Source organism: Histoplasma capsulatum, assembly GCF_000150115.1.
Source record: "Histoplasma capsulatum G186AR genomic scaffold supercont2.9, whole genome shotgun sequence".
Lineage (NCBI taxonomy): Eukaryota > Fungi > Ascomycota > Eurotiomycetes > Onygenales > Ajellomycetaceae > Histoplasma > Histoplasma capsulatum.
Genome location: NW_025544809.1, coordinates 1,126,408 through 1,146,675, shown reverse-complemented (window position 1 = coordinate 1,146,675; position 20,268 = coordinate 1,126,408). Strand labels below are relative to the sequence as shown.

Here is a 20,268-nt window from a genome sequence, read left to right as displayed (position 1 = left end):
GCAGCTAGATGCAATGAGTTTCATCAAATAATCAGATGCTTATTTTTCTTTCTCCCTCTTGCACAAAATTTTCTAGTTGACAGTGAAGCTCTTTACTTTGACTTGATCACTGAGCCGTAGAAGAACACTGGTAGCCATCCATCTGATGATTTGAACTCGTGTCAGACAACCGGCTTTTAAGGATACAACAGACGAACCACACCATTGTTGCTGCAGTGCTGGAGCTATGGTTCGACCCTCTACCGCGGATGTTCTGCACGTTCAGCTTCCAACTTTCCAAGGCTCCGGGTAACCCAGCCCATGTGACCCCCCGTTGGCCAGGCCACCGCCAACCCTGGGCCCTGGGTCAGGCGGTACCAGCCACATTGTTGTGACCATACCGATACCAGACTAACCCAGCGCTTGCATCATTCCCCGTCCTCCCCCGAAACTTCAACTCTCTTGCTCTCCCCAACTTCCTCGTGAACCTAGCCATCTCCAACCTCCCTTCAACCCAGCTCTCTCTCCTCATCTTCCATCCATTGTATCCTTTTCCTTTGGCTTCAAATATCCTGTCTTCTGTTTCACTCCTTTCCTGCGCCCTTCATCACCATGAAAGGCCTTCTCGCCTTATCGATCGTCCCGTTACTGGCGGCTGCGTCACCAGTTGTGATTGATTCCATCCACAAAGATGCCGCCCCCATCCTTTCGTCGGTGGATGCAAAAGTGATTGAAGACTCATACATTGTTGTCTTCAAAAAACATGTCACCAGCGCTTCAGCGGTTGCCCATCAGAACTGGGTGCAAAACCTCCATACTACAGCCATGGCCAAGAGATCAAAGCTTGACAAACGTAACCAGTTTCCGTTCAAGAACGACGTGTTCTCTGGCCTGAAACATACCTTCGATATTGCCGGCTCGCTTTTGGGATACTCGGGCTCATTTGATGAGGAGGTTATTGACCAGGTCCGCATGCATCCAGATGTAAGTTGACTCCCAAATGTTTTGCTCTTTTTCTTGATGGAGCTCGTCACTCTAACCCATTGCCTAGGTCGATTTTATCGAGAAAGACTCCGAGGTCCATACCACGGCCCTCGAAACCCAAAATAATTCTCCATGGGGCCTCGCCAGGATCTGTCATCGAGATACCCTGGACTTTTCCACCTTCAACACATACCTCTACTCGGACCTGGCAGGTGAAGGCGTCGACATTTACATCATCGATACTGGCATCAACACTGAGCATGTTGATTTCCAAGGACGTGCATTCTGGGGAGCCACTATCCCAGTAGGTGAAGAAAATGTTGACGGAAATGGCCACGGAACCCACTGCGCTGGGACTTCCGCAGCCGCAACATTTGGCGTTGCCAAAAAGGCTAACGTCTACGCTGTCAAAGTCCTGAGGTCCAACGGCTCGGGAACAATGTCCGACGTCGTTAAGGGCGTTGAATATGCCGCTCAAAGCCATCAGAAACAAATGAAAGCTGCTAAGGAAGGTACCGGCCGGAAAGGCTTCAAGGGTAGTGTTGCCAACATGAGTTTGGGCGGCGGACCTTCGCGTGTCTTGGATCTCGCTGTCAATGCCGCTGTTGACACCGGTATGCACTTCGCTGTGGCCGCTGGCAATGATAACGCCGACGCCTGCAATTACTCACCTGCTGCTGCTGAGTCTGCCATCACAGTCGGAGCCTCCACTCTGTCCGACGAACGTGCTTTCTTCTCTAACTATGGCCCATGCGTTGACATCTTTGCCCCCGGCCTTAACATCCTCTCTACCTGGACTGGCAGCAAGTACGCTGTCAACACTATCTCTGGCACTTCCATGGCATCTCCTCACATAGCTGGCCTCGCGGCCTACTTCGTCTCTCTCTACCCGTCGACACAGTCCGCCTTCGCTGTCGCGCCTCTTTCCCCCGAGGACCTTAAGACTGCCCTCGCCCAGATCTCCACCAAGGATATGCTGACTCAGATGCCTGAGGATACCAAAAACGTAAGTTATATCCGGAAGTGTATTATTGTAATACAACTATCATTCTTTCTAATACTTTTTGATAGTTACTTGCCTGGAACGGAGGTGGTTCTTCCAACTACTCAGAAATTGTGGGAAAGGGTGGATACAACGCTGGCTCGTTGAAAGATCAGACGAAGGATGCCCTCGACAGGCTCGAAAAGCTCGCTACTGACGAGCTCCACGCCATCTATAGCGAGATCAAGAACGCGTTCATTCTATAGAAACCTAAACCATAACTTTTGACATGCACCGATGATTCCATGTCTGCGTAACGTGGCCGGTACTAGATTGGGTGCTGTGGTTGATGTGATGTCCTAATCGACAGGCGTAGATTTTCCTAATAATTTGATTTTCCATCCGCCCCTTACCTCTCATTGCTTATGTGCAGTTATCTTCATGCGTTGCCTCGTTTCTCTCACCAAATCTCCTATGAAGCATGGGTCGTCACAAGCTAGTACGTGGTTACATGTGCGGCTTGAGTTGTTTTTTCTTGTTCAGGTCATTGTTATCATTATACATACTGGGGCCTTATTAAGTAGTATATCTGTGCGATGAAATGGCGACAACAGTTTTTTAAGCCACCGATTTACACCTTTTCTGCCACCTGTAACACCTAGGTGCGAGGATTTTTAAGATATGAAAAGGATTTATTGGTAACTACTCATTTCAAATTTTCAATTCTCACAGAGTCTCTGTTTTAATTTTTTTCGTTGCCTCCTCCGGGTTGAGTTCGCGAAAATGTAAAGAAATCTGGAGGAAAACATCTGGATGCGTCCTCTCGCCTCAAACCGTTCTCCATTTTGGCGCCGGAGAGGAGAGGAGAGTCATGGCGTTTGATATTGGGAAAATAGGAAGCGTATGTGAGGTACGTACCCCGTACCATTTATTTATTATTTCTCGGCAGGCGCCGGTCGGTTCATTGTTGTGTTTTGGCCCTTTTTTTTGAAGCTTTTTTTTCCTTGCTTTGGTCAAAAGTGAGGCAGCAGCAACAGCTCTCCCCACGAGCTTGTTTGATCCCGGGCTGCTTGCTGTTCACGGCACCGGTTCCGATTGGATTAGTTTGCAGAATAGCTTTTTGCTTTTCTTTTCTTCGTTGGAGCTATGTATGCTTCCCGACTTTTCGCAGCTGGACCAACAAATACCGTTACTTTTGCTTTTTGCCGCAATATGCAGACGACGGCCATAGCTACTGTTTGTTATTGGTTGTTATTGGCCATGTCCCGAAGCACGTCTTCTTGCAGCTGCGGAATCAGTGCTGTTTTGGACTCTGATGTACCGTACATACCAGCATGTAGCTATATTCGGATGAGCTGTATATTCCCTGCGCCTGCTGGAATCACCCCACATTTCGCCTAGCTTTGATAGTACAGTACATGTAACTTCGTGGAATTGCCGATTTTCAACCTACTTGATTTGCCGCCATAGCGCAGCTCTGCCTACAAGAAATGAAATCGAAACGGGGGTTGACGGACGTTCTCTCATTGAGTTTCTCGCGCTAAGTGGTAAGGGTTAGGGAGGATCTAAACGGGAAGTTTTCACGAAAATGGGGACCTGGCATGCTGAAGATTGGCTTCCAAAAAGGATAAAAATTTAAAAATTTAAAAATTCAAAATTCAAAAATAGAAATAAGCTGGCGGCTGCCGGCTAAGCCTCGGGGATTTGAGGTCGATAAAACAATAAAAGAGAAAATTTGTCGTGGTTGATGTTTGTGTTCAGAAACCGAATCCGTTTTGAATAACAATATCCACTGCCCGAAGGTGATAACGGTTTTACGGGTGTGGGTGTCTTCTCTTGAGTTGATCACACTGTTGTCAACATGCACTGCATTGATATATCGCCATACAGCCGTGCTGCCGTGCCGCGGTCTTCAATCTAGAACCCAGCTCCGGGCCTTTTGAATGGAATTCCCAGCTGGAACAACTCTGCTGGTTCTGATATCAGATGCTAGATATCTAGTTTGCTAACCGTACCCGCCAATAGGCGAATGGCTAAGTCTTCCCTTGATCACACCATTTCTTCTACATAGCAGCTAATTCCAGTACTACATGCCACACAACTGGGTTGGGCAAATTCACCTAACTCCCCGCAATCACCAAGGGCCAATGCGAACATTTCCTGCTTCATGCTTAAAACTTACCGAAAGGACCCTTCGTCATTTAAACCTTATTTCCCCTCGGTCTGCTTTGGTCGGTTCCACTAAGCAACAACCATCCGCTGGAATCCACACCGCTGTCGGGTTCTCCGAGCATTTGCCCTGCGAATCAAGGCACTTATTCCCGGTATTATTTTGCCATCAGGAAATCGGAATGGCAACAACGATGCTGTTGATGGGCAATGAGAAGAACCTGGAGGGCCTCAGGCGTATCAGGATGGGCCCGCTTAAGTTTGGCGGCAAGTTTTATCTTTACGGGTCCAATCAAGCTGAACGCAGTTCATATTTTCGGCCGGAAAACTGAGCCCTGCCATGGTCCAAAAAGTTACGCGAGTTTAAAAATATGATGTACTGTGCATGGACACAAACTCCAGTGGACATTACGATATCTGAACCCTTGCTCCTTCAAAAAAAAAATTATGAGGTACAAAAATAGTAACGAGTATGTTTTTAGTTTTATTTACTATTGTGTCTTATTTTACGCGGGATATTCGCCTGCTGTTCACTATAGGTTTTGATAAGCGTGTTCTTGCTCGCGCTGAGCAAACCAAATCCTTGAACGCCTTCTTTTTATATCCAATTGAAGCTCTATAAAAATAGATCAATGACAACCGCGGTAAACGCCAGCCCGGCGATTTCGAATTATTTTCCGCCATAACCTTAATAGGAACGCTTTTGGGAAGATCATCCGGGAGCTAATTTTGCCCAGTGCTGGTGCAGAAGCTCGGGTATTGGGGGCAGGAGAGTAGGAATGGGAAATGCGGGACACCTGTGCAGTTGGTTGAGGGTCTGCCATAGCGAACTGCGGTTACGGATGCTGGGATAGGTAGGACGAAGGGGGATTTTTGAAAATGTGGAGGTGGTAAGGTGGGAGGGGAGGAATGGGGACGAGATGCCGAATAACCGCGAGGAAATTTTTCATTACCATGCAGTGGCTAGCGAGCAGGTTGAGGAGTACCGAGTGCTGTGCCAGAAGGGAGCGTGGAAATTAGCTGAGCTGTTGCTAGTATCCCTTGGTTTGCTTTTGGAATATTGAAATATGGTGGTCTATAAATCGTTTTTACTTCTCGCTTCTTGTAGGAGGAACAACTACAATGGGTCACAAAAGGAAATTATTATTTTACATATGAGAGAGCTTGACGGGCTTTGCTGACTTGTTGCCTGGCTTCGGTTTCAGGAGCTGCTTCGGGAACCCGTCCGCCCTCGTGAATGACGGTACGCAATCCCTCTTCAGTGTCCTTCAATGCGCGGCGGCCTTCCTCGCGGACCTCGCATTCCCACAGGCTGCGTGCAGCATCCCATCCCTTCTGTTGCCGGCGTAGCGAAATGAAGAGGCCAATTGTTGCGATTGTGCCGGCTTCGTATACAGATGCACTGGATGTGGAAATGTATACCAAAGCAGAAAGTGCGGCACTGAGTGATGTTGTTGACAAGCTGAAGAAGACAAGATTTTGTGCGACGGCATGTAAGGAGGGTACGCTGGAGGTTGTAAGACGGCCCCGAATGTCTGCGATTTGGGATGGCCAAGGCTTCTCAGGGGACACCGAAGACGAATCCTCAGTATGGGGTACCCTGATATCCGGGGACTCTTGAATTTTGGCTGTAGTATATGTATTGTTGTTCAATAGCCCTGCCTGATGAATTTTCCCACCAATCCAGATCACCTCTTTCTCCGCCTCGGGAAGCCATTTCGTCCTTAATATCCGGGAGGTGACCATTCCCACGTCGTCCACATGCCAAAACAGCTTCCACCAAGCTAGATCTCGCCACGGTTTGCTTGCAAATCCGTCGTTGAGCGAGTCGCGAAGTTCTGTGTGCGCACGTTCAGCCCACGTTGTGACTGTCCTGTCCAAATCCAGTCGTACTTCTTCTGGAACGTTCCTGGCTTGCTGCACCAGTATCTTTTTGTTTTCTTCAGCACTAATGCTTTCTTCAACCCCATCCAGCAATGACCCAACAAGTTTCTTAATTGACGGATCTAGAGCGGCATCATCCGGAGGAGCAGACACCCAATCTATCAGCGGCTGCACCCCACTTCCCGACCACCCTCTCTCGTATTCTGTAGCGTTTTGGGCGGATTCGCGAAACATATTCAATGCCGCCTCTGCACGATTGGGATCAACACAAGAGACACCATTTCTCCTCTGGGCCGAACCCTGGCCTAGTAATTCGAAGTCAAATGTTGCACATATTGAATCCGTGTCTGTAATGTTCGCACGTTCCGCTAGTTTTGTATATGCTAGCAGCCCATCAATGCCCGTTCCATAAACAATGCTCTTATGAACAGGGTATCTGACGAAAGTATGGGTTCCGGTACTAGTCGATTGGATGGCAATTGTTGGAACAAGGAATGTGTTACTAGTGATTTGGGCATCCGAACCCGCGTTCGTACTGAGGTGTGAAAGAAGAATCTCCAAGTTGGCCGCTTTCAGCACTCTCGAGGGGATCGATATGGTTGGCACGAGGCTGTTCTCCACTGCGAGATCTGTTTGTTCTCCATACCTACAAACCGGGGGTTGTTAGTAAGCCTACTCTTTGTTAAAGAATAGCATTCAACGATGTCGTACTTTATCAATAAGCTGCCGGATCTATCCACCCGATGTGCTTCCAAATAATCCTCCCATTGTTGTTTTGGACTCAGGGGATCTGCCAGCAGTAGTCGGACAAGCCTGGGTGCCGTAGCTGTATTACCTAAAGCAAGGACTGTAATAATCAGTTGCTCCGGTCAGCCTTGAGTTGAGCTTCAAAAGCGAAAACGCGGTCAACATCCTTCCGAAGCAGTCTAGAAGAGTTCGCGAAAACATACCAGCAACCCGGATCACAGGCCTCGTTGTCTCCAAGCCCCTCAGCGCCAATTGCAGCCTGCTCGAATTGACATGGTTGGAAGCGGTATCATGGACACTGTTTAACGCGGAGTATAGTTCTTGGAACCGCTCTGGTATATTTCTCGTGATATTTACTGCGTGTGCAGCTGCAGATTGGTGCACGAAAGTCGATGCGGAACGGGCTCGGCGAAGGTTAAAATTCCGGTAGCGTGAGTGGGCGGTCCGCAAGGGGGTTGAGCAACGCCATATTGAGCATGACGGACAGAAAAAGACAGCTTCTGTGAAAGGGCCGACCTGTTTTGAGAGGGGAGAACGGAGTTTTGGTGGCATTGAGAGCGAGCGTCGAAGGCGGGTTGTTTGCTGTGGGATGATGATGAGAGGAATTGATCTTCGAAAAAGTAGCATTTTAGCTTGTCTGGGGCTCCATAAACAACCAGACCACAAATATTCCCTCCCATAGGTACTGAATGGGAATCGGAACCTTGACTCTGTTTATCATTCTCCCTTTTGAATTTCTTTTCCGGTGGGATCACTTGCTCAATTTATAGAGCTGGATATTTCCAATCACATTACGGAGGCGTAAAAGTCCTTGCATTATACTGGTTACATTACGCGCTCAATGGGCCACTTTATCAACTTGAAGTGCGAATCATTTGTCAAAATCCCCTGATAGCGGTCGCAGGAAGGAAGATTGAATAACTACCTGACAAGTGCTGATTCAGCGACCGGATAGATTGAATAATTTATCAGCTACAGTTTATGTGTCTATCGCAGGCTCAATTCTCCGTATCAGGCTTGAATACATCCTCCATATTTTATGATATAACGAAAAGGTTTGCCCCCTAAGCAATCCCGAGAAGACAACAATATTCAGAGCAAGGATTTTGTTGTCGTGGCACCAGCTTTGGGGATATCATTCACATATATCGCTTGTACCATTCACGAGAATACTGCAAGGCGGGACAAAGGACCAGGAACGAGAGAACAACGGCAGAAACGGAAGAAATAATAACACTTTGCATCCAAGGTGAGAGTCAATATTATTACTACGCTCCGCCCCATATTTTCAAAAAATCCTTCAAAATTTAGGTCATTACTTTGGCGTCAAAAAGGGGGGGAAATTAAAGCAAAAATGAAAAGAAACAATCGCACATCCACATATGCTGACCCCTTCTTGCTGTCTCTTCAACTAGTATTCGTACGATGCCTAAGTTCAAGTAAAGGACTATCTCTTCGTATGGCAAGTTGTGGGACATATGTCGTTTTAACATGCAATTATATCGTGAGACAATAGCCTACTAGCTAAGGGATTTTCTAAGTAGAATCGGATGACAAATTTGCTTTAAAACAATTTTCCTTCCCTTTTATTATCACTTTATATGATTTTCCTTCTTTGGCCATTTACTCAGGCCGGGTGCGACGGCCTCTACCGGTGCCAGACGACCTGTATTGTTGTTTTCTGTTAGCCTGCTTGTCGCTGGCACGGAAAATATGGACTCAAAGATAAATCGTGATAAACTTACATGCTGATCCTTCTAGCAATATTAGTCAGACCAGTATCATTCTCTGCCTCCTGGGCAGCACGTTCCAAGGCTTGTTTCCGCTCCTCTTCATTCCTCCTAATCACTTCCTCGTGGGTTGGTGGAAGCCGCTCGTTCTGCAAATCAACCTTGCGTGCATCTTCGAAGTTATGAATTGCTTGCTTGATACCCTCTGCTCCAAGCATGAGGGTGCCTGCAGGAAGGCGGCCACCTGAGGCAGTTTTGAGTTCTGTGACTCGCTCTGCTTCCTCGCGTAGCACTTGGAAGACCCGTGAGAGACGACCAATAGCTAAGATCTTGTTCTTGATCGCTCGTCTCTTAAATTCGGTGCTCTCGGGATCCATTGGAAGGGGAGGCGATGCGCGGTCGGAAGATACAGACGAAGAGGGTTCTTCCTCCAGCTCTTCTTTGGAGCAAGTATTCAAAATGGCGATAAGCATGTCGGTAATCTTCTCACCGACAAAGGGGAGAGACCAGGTAAAAACGTCCATGAAATTAGGTAACCAGTAAGGATGGGGAGTGCAATTGAACTGTCTAATGTTCATTACGTTGTTCTCGTATTTCAAAACGGCGGCTTTGTTGTTGTAGACGTCGAGATAGTTTGGCGCACTGAATATCGTCATTACGCTGGGGAACCCGGTCGTTCTGGTCTTCCTATACATTCTGTACCCTGCATCCTGTGCTTCATGGGCTCGAATTATGGAAAGTAAATTGTTTTTTTCCAGGAATGCGCAAGCGGCGGGGTAAGAGAAAAAGTATGAACATCCTCGAACGTTATTGTGCACAAAATATTCACCTGTTTTCTCCTGACCAAATTCCTCCAATGGGTCAGCCCAAAGGATATCGCACATAAGCCCGTGAGTCGGGGGCTCTCTAAAACGGTCGATCTATGCATGGAATTAGTAATAATGTAACTATACAATTTGCTGGACCTGTCCCAAAACGTACCGATTTCAGGTCCTCTAATGTATGCAGTTCGGGGCTAAGGCCACCATGAATGCAAAGGAACTGTTTGTTCATAATGGCCGCGAGTGGTAACGAACAGAATGATTCCGTGCACGCATCGTAGACTCTCTCCGAGTACTTGTGCTTACATTCTAGTTTGAAAGTGAAATAGTCTGTAAGATGACGACACTCGTGATTGCCGCGTAACAACCATAAACTATTTGGATACCATATTTTCAAGGCCCAGAGGTATAAAACACACTGAGTGAAGATTTAGCAACGTCTTTTTACGTCGACAGGTATGTGGATAGGAGGGGTACGTACCTCGATGCTGAAGTAACCTCTATCAACATAATCACCAAGGAACAGGTATCTCGTCTCCGCAGGATCGCCGCCAACTTCGAACAGCTTCATTAGGTCGTAGTACTGGCCGTGGACATCGCCACAAACAGTAATTGGCGCATCCATCTCCAAAAGATTAGGTTCCGCGCGCAATAATTGGGTTCCTGTCTGTATAATCCATAACGCCTGCTCTTCAGTGAGGCGACCTTCGCGATAGAAATGTTGCTTAAGAAACCGCAGGTTGGGTTTCGATGGGTCTTCTGGCGACCAGAAATGCTCGTTGGTTGGAAGTTGGAAAGCGGGCGCTTGCACATCTATCAAAATAATTAATTGTCGTGTTAAAATTTAAAACCCGAAAAACAAATCACCTTTACAAACTCTCTCATGTGTGGAAACTTGAGTTCCGTCTTCCATTGTATGCAGGGTGAAGTCGATTTCGGGGACGGGCCTTTTCTCTGTTACCGCTCGCTCTATTTGGGCCTCCATGTTTGTTCGCTTCGCTCCTCAATGGAAAACGGTTGGATACGATGGTATTTGATAACGGTGACGAGGCGGCTTCAAGGCAATGCAGGTGAAGGGACGGCAACCCACGCACCCGAACTGGAGTATATCAGTAATCGATTGCTATTCAAGGGGCAACGACGGAAGAGGTTTAATCGCGGCAAAGAAAACAGGCGTGGGATGCAAAGAGTGAGTCCAGCCGCCGGGTATCATAAGTCGGAGTATTCAATTAAAATATAGAATTTAGAATGCACAGCGTGGGAGTGAATTTCTCCACAACAGAGTGGGCGATGGGGATTCCTAAGGGCTCTTTGGAATCGATGGTTAGGATAAGTAACTGGATTGGGCAACTCGGATGAGAATGATGAGTGTGAACAGCAACAGGTTTTCGTAGACGGTCGTCTTGACTGGGAGAGGAAAACCTGGCCGTCGCAAATCGCAAACGTATTACTGAGATCGCAATATTGAGGGGAACTGGGAAGGTTGGTTGCAAGGTCCGGTCATGTTGGCGATATTGTGTGGGGGAAGATGAAATGTCAGCAAACCCCTCGATTGAGCCGCTGGTAAATTTCAGCCTCAACCCCAGCTTCAACATCCAACATCCATCCAACGCCACCTGTCTAACATCCACTGCAACAAAGCTACATAAACTGCACGAAAGTCCATCAGGCATATAACCCTCACCTTATATTCCTTACTTTGTCAACGCGTGACTGTAGACCACTTCTCTGTATGGTTCCCGGGGTTTTGGACACCTTAAATCGACATTCTTATCGGTGATACCTCCCCGAATTTTATGTTTATTTTTCTTTCAATATCCAGAATCATTTTCATTCATCCAAATTCATGTACGAATCATATAGTCAGTATTTACTCTGGTGCCCAGCTCGTCCAGTTCCAAAAGCTCAGGATTAACAAACACTTCAGAACCCCACCCACTCCTAGCTCAGATACCCTTGACTGTGTCTCCCTTTATATCCTTACCTACAGCAACGACGCTTCCGTATACATATAAATCTGTGCCGTCCACACTTCCACCCTCAGTCGCACTCGGCCCTAACAGCTCGGAGAAGGCCCGCTATGTCATTTCCTCTGGGCGAGGCCATGTTGTTCACCCTGGTAATGTCCTAGCATCATGCGAGGCGCTAGAGAAAGACATGAATAAGATCAGAGAAGGTAGCCTGGCTACAATCAAAGACTGGGAGGAGTCGATAAAACAACGCGATTTGGCAGAAAAACGAAGAATTGCTCCCGGATGGCTGGACCGTGAGGAAAAGCTGCTGCAGCCAGTGAAAATATCCCGACCCGCGTCTGAAGCCCATACATCTCCCCAATTGAGTCAGCAATTGTCTCCGGGAGAAAATGAGGAAACTAATCCAGATACGGTTTCAACAAGTGAAGGCGAAGCGCTGGTTCGTGCCTTTGGCAATCTCGAGTGATTGAATGAGCTGAAAATGGGACTCCTCCCAGGTTGAAATATTGAATTGAAGCGATAGACAAAAAATATAGCTTTCCAAAAGCTAATTACCCACAAAACACGGAGTAGCCTAAAGCACAGATGGTGAACGTTTGGCAAAGCGTCACCTGGATATAGAGGAAATTTCCACCACGCAATACCCCGAACCCGCAGATACTCTACGAAATTATGGCGGAAAGAGGACGTTAGCAGACAGTGCCTCGTGGGCAAATGCTATCATAACTCTAGAATGAAAATTGTTACTTTCTGCATGCTCGGCCATACTGCCCCTCCTGCGCTGTGGACAGACTTGTATGGCTAGATTATTCAGCGCCCGAACAACTATATTAATGGGAAATGAGGAAATGAGAAATGTGAATTAACAGCATCGGGACATGCCCTTACACCACCCTTGTACCATGTTCTCGTTTCACACAACGTAATGCGCTTCAACTCCATATCTCGTTCCTTACCCTCAAAATCTCAGGATACCACAGAGTCAGGATCGTCAAATTGAAGTTGCCACGCTAAAAACAAGCCAAATCAGTTACTGCCAACCAAGTAACGCTACAAATTATAACTATGGGTTATTTAGCTGCGAAATTGGACATGCTTACTGGATGCATAACCGGTAAAAGTCGACCAATCCTCTGAAAGGTAATAGGGGATACCATTCCGCTTTATCCTCTTCAAGACGCCCATTCCACCCAAGGCTGGACGAATGTTCTTGAGCGAAGTCACCTGCTTTAGGACTCCAACCAGATATGCCAAGGCCAATTCTCGGCCAAAGCATTGGTGGGGACCGTCGCCGAAAGCTATATATTTTTCGAGTGGACGATCAAGTTTTATTTTCTCTGGTTCAGGATACGCCTCTGGATCTCGACATGCTGCTGCCTATTTTAACGTATTAGTTCACAACCCTCCGAACAATGGGATGCTCTGCATTGGTGAACTAACAAAATATGCAATAATTTGCTCTCCCGGCTGGAAGCTTTGATTGCCGAATTTTCCAGGCTGGGTCGCAACACGCATCGTAACGTGGCCTGCGGTCAGGCGCTGCATTTCGAGAACGTATCGCCGAAGATCATTGTCTGCCCTTTCGGAATTTTCAAGAGTAAGGTGTCTAAATGCTTCGAGGTGTTCTACGTTTTCGGGAACTGCAATCATAAACTCCAAGATTTCCGCAAGCTAGATATATGTACGGTTACATGTTGTCAGTCATTGTCCGCCCACCAAAAATTAGATATTTCGCTCGCAACATACCGTGCTAATAGCCGCACCAATACCACCGAGTGCCGTAAATATCATAATATCAGCTATTTCCTGCACCGACTTTCCATTGGCGAGAAGCTCCATGATGCAATCACGTCCAAAGGAGCGTAACGAAGTGTTGATGCCATTGGAACTGAGACCATTTGTCACGGCTCCTACGAGATTACGGATTCTGATTGGACTCGTCACCTTTTTAATGTATGCTTCTGTGGAAGCGAGTAGTCTCCTAGTTGACACTTGCGCGTCGCGACGGCGGTTCCACGACTGAGCGGGATCATCATTACCGAATCCCCAGATTCGGATATTCAGGAGATCGCCGTACAGGCCGTCAATGTCATATGTTCCCGAAGTGTTCTCCTCTGTTTTCAGGTCGAATTGGAAGAGGTCGCCCATAAATCTTGTCATGACAGGAATTGCCACGCTTTATTTTGACATCAAGATGGATTAGCTGGCTTTGAAATATGGATCTAGAAATGGGGCTGAAGGTCTGTGGGTTATTGCAAGGGATATTGTTGAAAACAACTCACTCCTTCAGGATATCAACGTGATACGTGCCTCTCCCAATCTGGAACATACTGCTGGTTAAAAATATGTCAGTCTGGTCTGTGATGAACTTCGAGAGTAGTTCCTTTAGTTCGCCACTTCCGTAAAGCGCGGCACCGTATAAGTTTCGCTGCTCCCTGTTCCGTGGCATATCCCCGGCAAGCATGAAATGGCCAAAATCGCGACCCTCGATGAAATTTTCATAAGGCTTTCCAAAAGGAATCGGGAACCCCTTGGGGTCAGTCAGCATTTGACTGATTTCTGAGTGTTTCGTTAATATGAGACGACGTGGAGGTGGCTTTGGATCGGTCTCGGTATATTGAAACATCGTCCCGATCTCCATTGCGATTTCCCGGTTCATATCTGGCGTGTACATTGGCTGCATTACTGAGAGTGAGTTATACGGGAACCACCCTGGCAGCCCACGTTGGATGAGTTTATAGAACATAGATCCTCCGAGACTTGATTTTGTCAGCGCCATATATGTGCAAGGTTCCCCATCTGCAAGGGTATCTTACGTATCATAATCCTGTTGGACTTCTGCCATACCCCAATTTGTCAATGTGGCGACATTGTAGTCCTGCGGAATGTGTTAGTGATGGCGAAGCATGTAGGATATTCTGAAGCTAATTCTCACTGTGGTGTTGAATCTATCTGAACGAACAAGGGTAATTGCGTCAGAAAGAACGGCTCTACCGATGGTGTAGGGCGTGCAGACGCCTGAGCCTGGGTCCATTCTTGGCTTCGCGTCCTCAACATATAAGCCTGGGTACGCTTCAACCATGTCGGGATGCCCATAGAGGTTTCGGAGATGGTCAGCGATTTCCGGGTCAGGGTTGATGTCTTCGAACGTTTCGTGAGGTTTAAGCTTGAAGAATTTGCGGAACTCATTAAGCGATGCCGTCCTCCTACAGAATACCGAGTATTAGCAAGAACGGGGCGAGAAGAAGAGTAGGACAATAATATAACTGCTGGGCTCCCGACCATTGACGAGCTTGTTGAATCCCTAGGATCTCTACAACTCGCAAAGCTTTTGGTGTGTTTTTGGGGCCAAATGCGCCTAAACGTAGCTCGTTAGCAATAGCGACTGCGCATAATATTGCGAGGACTACATACCAGCCGGGTCTTCAATACTTGCTTTCAATATTCTAACCAGATCCTCATCCCGGAATCTACCATCCTCACCTCTTTTGATGCCGCCAAAATTCCTCTGGCTAGGGTCTTTGGGAATTAGGGTTTCAAATCGTGCGATAGCCTGCATACCATCTTTTAAGGTCAATTCCTCCAAAGACTTTCCGGTACTTTTGAATATTCCCGCGAAGTAGTCGTTTAACCACTTCTCATCTCCTAACGATGTACAAGAGTGGAAACGGTACAAAAGGTTGAATTCGCTCGTGACCTGGTTCCCAATGCCTCTTTCAGGGCCGGATTTTACTAGCGAATCCGGTATGTCGACACGTGGGTCCAAAGTCCACGAGCTGGCCGAATGGTGTGTGTTCGTAATCGCGCGGAGATAGTCGTGAAGACTGATATTAATATACAGTCCCCCGACAATCCTAAAACTTGGTTAGCATATATCTTCGACTTCACGTGGTGGGATGCAACTACAATCTGGCAGTCTGGAATAAGTCCTCGTCCAACTTGGCAAGCGAAGCTTCATCATCTCCCTTGGGGGTGAAACGTCCGCCCTCGTTGATTTGAAGCAGGGTCTGAGCTACATAATTGTGAAACCGGCTATAAAGTACTAGAAGGACGTTGGCACCGGGGGCTTGCCCAATTAATCTCTCGTCGTGGAAAGTGTCAGGTTTGAGGAATCCATTTTTCATAGTTCTGATCTTTAGTTGATCTTCGAGGCTAGAGCCATACAGCGGCGAGAGGTCGAGGTAGGAAGAATTGTTGTTGATATTCATGTCTCGTCGATCGGTGCGGAATATATCTAAAAACAGTGAGCAACTATTCATGCATGGGACAGTGTTTTTTTTTTCACCCCCAATGGTGGTCTTGTCCTGTACCATGGATAATAAGTGCTGCATGATGGAACAGCAGCGATGAGATTCCCCCTTCGTTCTTTTTGAATTTACCATCTTCCCGTTTCATGAGAACTGTTCCTCAAATGTCAGACGCAGCTTTCAGGTGGAGATCATCACCTTTCAACTTACGGTCAAAAAGCAATCCTGGGTCCGGTCGAACACCCGGCAGCCTAGTGTCACTTCGAATCGATCTTGCATACGGCATCCCAGCCTTTCCTAGGTTTGGAAAATGTACATTCTGACGATGATGTTAGTTGTCTTTACCCCTGTGTGGGCCTTGACGCAACCTGGACTCACATTATAGCTCCCATCTGGAGTGCGGTAGTAGAACTGTGGTCCTTGGAAGTTTATTGGAGGATGTTCGAGACTATCCCACAATTTCGTGATAAGTATATTTGTCAATTTAATCCGATGTTTGTTGTTCGGCGGCAATGCGCCGACCATAGCAATGATGTTTTCCATCTATTTATATATCACCAAGCTTAGCCCATGAACACGGAAGGATTTCACCGGAACGTCACCTACTGCAAGCAACCTATCATTCATTGGTTTCCCCTTGATGGTGTCCTTTACAAACTTCACCACATCGCCAACTCTTCTCAGATCCATATTCTTCGGGTGGTGTTTCATGATGGCTAGGACGAGGGAGCCACTGTCAATACCCGTTCCATCATCATCCTTCTTTTTAACATCTGGACTCGTAGATTTCGGAGCGACAATCTGACGGATATCATGACCATATCGGTATACAGCGAAGCTCACAGCAGCTACCACAGCCGTGACTGTCCAATAGAATCCCGCCATTATTCTCTTCGGGGTCAGAAAAAATAGCAAAAAAAATTGACGTTTCACTTGCAAATCCTTAAACCAGAACCAGTGGGGAGTGCGCTCAGTCTAATAGATCTCGAGGAGATAGTAATATATGCCGAAATCTCTCAAGCCTTCAGCTGTCGCCGGCTTTGGTCCTCAAATCATGTAGCAAAGCGGGAAACAGATTCTTCACACCACCGGAGAGAAAGTGGGTGAACGAGTTGTCTTGGGAAGCTCATTATTGACGAAAATCATCCTGCGCAAATCCGTCAAGGTGCATGCAGGTTGACAAGTTATTCAGTCCGCCACATTCATATCAGCGTTGTCCTGTTAGCGCATTTTGGGTCTGGAAGTTTAGTCTGCGTGCACCGGCAGCGGGATGGCAATCACGGATCTAGTAGATGGAATCATGCAGGCGGTTTCGGGACTATCAAGTTATCCCTTTCAAGATTCGGAGCCGAGGGCGATGCCATTGCGATACATTGCCCATTGGCTTCACAATTTCGAGGGTGTTGATCTCCGGACTTGAACATGCATACACTTTACTCTTCGTCACCCCGCACACAGCTTGCCATACTCATTATTGGGGCTTTAACCTTTCAATGGAAAGAGATATCCATTCGCCAACCGACTTTTAATACATACTAGAGCCCTGCAAAGCTGATCGAAGCCTAAGCTATCGCAGCTCTCAACTGTGGTGTCCAACTGCGATTGGAACATTCAGTTGACCGATATTTGGTTCGGATGGAGATTGCTGCCCGATAACTCATTTTAGGATACTTATCGTGCAGAATGATGTGGTTGGATATGTATGTACTCCGTAGTGCGGGTACGTTTGTGGGATTATTTGAACTTCTTATTTTACAAGCCAGCGTGATAATGAGAGAGCATAAGTGGATATTTTATTGTCGTCATCACAACATGGGCGACTCGTGCATTTTGTATAAACATTATTACTCTTGCCGATCGAAGAGTTCGTGATATTCGCCACCCGAAGTCGAGGAATATCTCCCGTTTCACCTGCTCAAATTTCCATTCATCATTTTTGTTTCATTCACTGTTAGTCGAGTTTCCCTTGTCGTTTCCCCTCATAACCAATTTCAATTATGATTCCGTTTAGCACAAATCGTGAGAATCGAAGTGATGTACCTCGCCGGCTTGTCCTTTGCTTCGACGGCACTGGGAACAGCTTTCAAGCGAACGAGTCAGATACAAATGTCGTCAAAATATATGATATGTTGAATCGTTTTGACAAGAACCAATTCCATTACTATCAGCGTTAGTATATCAATCAATACGCTTCAACTCACAATACGTACATTTCCTTCGTTTGGTCACCAAGAATAACTAGGAGCTGATGTACATTCTGTTTTATTAGCCGGGATTGGGACATTTGATGCTGGCACAAGTAACTCTGGCATATCGTTCATAGGACGATTAAGAGCCAGTATCGGATCTATGATGGACCAAGCGATCGGCACCACTTTCGAGTACCATGTTTCCGCTGGATACAAATTCCTGATGAGGTTTTACTCGCCAGGCGATGCGATATACATCTTCGGATTTTCTCGTGGGGCATATACTGCACGGTTCCTAGCTGAGATGATCAACGTCATAGGCCTCCTGTCCCAGGGAAACGAAGATATGATCCGTTTTGCCTTCCAATCCTTCAGCGAAGTTCAACGTAATCGGGGCAAGATTAACAAGAGCACGAAAGAGCGCGACCAAGAACGATACTTAGAGCATTTCAAGCGGACCTTTTGTCGTCGCGATGTTAAGGTATATTTCCTGGGGCTTTTTGACTGCGTGAACAGTGTCGGCCAATTTGACGTTCCTTTCCGACGACAATCCTATCGTTACATTGCCACGGTAAAAACAATTGCTTCCCTGAATTGAATACATATATTTTTTTGTGTCTGTTGTTTTAACATGAAATCAAGCCCCCGGCAGTCCATATCCGCCACGCAGTTTCCATCCACGAACGCCGGCTGAAGTTCAAACCAGCTCTCTTCCTATTCGAAAAGGATCATCAAGATTCTGACATCCACGAAGTATGGTTTGCGGGAAATCACTGCGATGTTGGCGGAGGGTTTCACTATGAAGGCCCCGGAAAGCATCTTCTGTCCGATATTCCCTTGGCATGGATGATCGACCAAGTGAACGCCCTGGGGGACCAGCCAGCTGGCAAGCTAGCATTTGACCAGGAGACGATTAACCAAAGAGGCCATATGAAAGCGGGACGTGCACCAGTGTTGCTGCCAACCCATGGCCTGTCCTCACACACTCCACGTGAATCTGCTCTAAAAGAACGGAGACCACACGACTTCCTCGCTTTCGACCGTGGCGTAACGCGCTTCGCAACGTTAATGTGGTGGATTCTAGGTATGTTCAGACCGTTAATAGATTTACAATCTATACTGTCTCCGATTATCTAGGCTTATCTGAGCGCTAACCGGAATCTCATACTACCTACACAGAAATCCTCCCTCTATTCACCCGCCTGGAACTTGAATACGGAGAATGGATCCCACGTTACTGGCCCCCAAACCTCGGTGCGACCCGTGATATACCCCGAGATGCGAAAATCCACTGCTCTGTAGTTCAGCTGTATAAGGCTGGCGTGCTTAGCGAGATGCCCCGGCTCGGAGGCGACCTACCTCCATTTTTGGAGGATCCCATACTTCTCATCAAATCATTGCCTTTCATGCTCTTGCGGATCCTGATGCCGTGGTACTGGGCTAGCCGTTGGGGAAAGCAAAAGAAGATTCCACCAAAAACGCAAGAGGCCATAAAAAAGAAGATCACCAAGGTAGTAGAATCACATGGAGCTCGGTCATGGAGCTGGACATATTGACGCTTGGTGTTCTCCTCCTGCATGTGTGTTTTGATACGTGAAAACTTTATCATGTAATGGAATTATTTTCTTTCTTACTATCTTTCCGTGGTTAGAATTGCAATGCGGATATGTTTTTCACCAAAAACAACTGGCTCAAAAATGGGGTTGATATTAGGTCCCCCGACCGAACCTCAAACAGCTTAGCATTTCATCTAACAGAGTTAATTTGCGCCACATAGGCTAGGCGGAACACCAATGTCGATCATCAATGTGTCATTACGATCCCTGTGTGCGATCCTGAGCATTGGTATCGTAATACCCCCCAGGGCATTGGTTGAAACATTCTGGCTGCGATTTAATTGCTACCTTGCAGATATTTTAGAGCATCATTTGTAGATCACTAGTTTACTTTACAATATTTTTCTCTAACGCTCATAGGACAACGAGAAAGGATCCAATATGATTTTAGTGTTCTTGGGATTGACTACGGGCGGTGTAATCGTTGAAAAGGTAACTAAGCTGCGAAGACGTGATATAAGCTCAGATTGTTGCATACGCGGCTGGGTGTTGACTTCGACCTGGGCTTTTTCTGACGAAAAATTCAGGAAATTAACTTTGTCGTCGTGCATTATGGAAAATATGTCACTTGAGGTGTGGATGTGTGAGAAAGCTATGAGCTTAGTCGATAGAAACGCTCTTCTGAAGTTTTGAACAGTTTGTATGGATGGATGGATTTGTCTAGGAGCTCGGTTGCATTCTAAATTTCTTTCCAGTTTACTTTCTCTAGATCTTCAATCACATTGCGGAATGCAATCTATGCTGCACTATCAGGTAGTTCAAGTGACGGCTCGGGGTCTGTTTCCACCACAAGCACTTACTTTTATGTGATAAACGTATATCAGGTTGATAACTCCTGCTGTAGCGTTGTATTATTTGACTCCAAGCATTCCCTCACATGTACCCGATATTCAAATCAGTGAGCAAAAATAAGCATTCCGATCCTTTATTTAGTATCATTGGCAATT

General features: G+C 46.7%; 6 protein-coding genes across 6 annotated transcripts; 3 read left to right on the top strand and 3 right to left on the bottom strand.

Annotated features, from left to right (window-relative positions):
• Positions 1–448: 448 nt before the first annotated feature.
• HCBG_06618 (serine proteinase) lies at positions 449–2,647 on the top strand (the record flags this gene model as incomplete). Its single annotated transcript, XM_045433667.1, has 3 exons — positions 449–963; positions 1,031–1,969; positions 2,035–2,647. 3 exons carry the CDS (start codon positions 592–594, stop codon positions 2,209–2,211), a joined length of 1,488 nt encoding a protein of 495 aa, XP_045285980.1.
• A 2,526-nt stretch (positions 2,648–5,173) lies between these two features.
• On the bottom strand, positions 5,174–7,372 carry HCBG_06617 (uncharacterized protein; the record flags this gene model as incomplete). Its single annotated transcript, XM_045433666.1, has 3 exons — positions 5,174–6,644; positions 6,710–6,824; positions 6,949–7,372. 3 exons carry the CDS (start codon positions 7,370–7,372, stop codon positions 5,258–5,260), a joined length of 1,926 nt encoding a protein of 641 aa, XP_045285979.1.
• Positions 7,373–8,368: 996 nt separating this feature from the next.
• HCBG_06616 (serine/threonine phosphatase 2B catalytic subunit) lies at positions 8,369–10,281 on the bottom strand (the record flags this gene model as incomplete). The annotated part of the gene is made up of 5 exons (XM_045433665.1): positions 8,369–8,411; positions 8,491–9,395; positions 9,457–9,714; positions 9,778–10,109; positions 10,164–10,281. 5 exons carry the CDS (start codon positions 10,279–10,281, stop codon positions 8,369–8,371), a joined length of 1,656 nt encoding a protein of 551 aa, XP_045285978.1.
• An 861-nt stretch (positions 10,282–11,142) lies between these two features.
• HCBG_06615 (uncharacterized protein) lies at positions 11,143–11,735 on the top strand (the record flags this gene model as incomplete). Its single annotated transcript, XM_045433664.1, has 2 exons — positions 11,143–11,158; positions 11,224–11,735. The coding sequence occupies 2 exons, from the start codon at positions 11,143–11,145 to the stop codon at positions 11,733–11,735; spliced, it is 528 nt and encodes a 175-aa protein (XP_045285977.1).
• Positions 11,736–12,094: 359 nt separating this feature from the next.
• Positions 12,095–16,401, bottom strand: HCBG_06614 (fatty acid oxygenase; the record flags this gene model as incomplete). Its single annotated transcript, XM_045433663.1, has 14 exons — positions 12,095–12,234; positions 12,370–12,646; positions 12,710–12,940; positions 13,016–13,445; positions 13,552–14,028; positions 14,086–14,147; positions 14,205–14,475; positions 14,537–14,654; positions 14,684–15,123; positions 15,176–15,503; positions 15,580–15,669; positions 15,727–15,835; positions 15,895–16,059; positions 16,123–16,401. 14 exons carry the CDS (start codon positions 16,399–16,401, stop codon positions 12,095–12,097), a joined length of 3,417 nt encoding a protein of 1,138 aa, XP_045285976.1.
• A 1,112-nt stretch (positions 16,402–17,513) lies between these two features.
• Positions 17,514–19,261, top strand: HCBG_06613 (uncharacterized protein; the record flags this gene model as incomplete). The annotated part of the gene is made up of 4 exons (XM_045433662.1): positions 17,514–17,685; positions 17,786–18,186; positions 18,348–18,789; positions 18,885–19,261. The coding sequence occupies 4 exons, from the start codon at positions 17,514–17,516 to the stop codon at positions 19,259–19,261; spliced, it is 1,392 nt and encodes a 463-aa protein (XP_045285975.1).
• Positions 19,262–20,268: the final 1,007 nt, after the last annotated feature.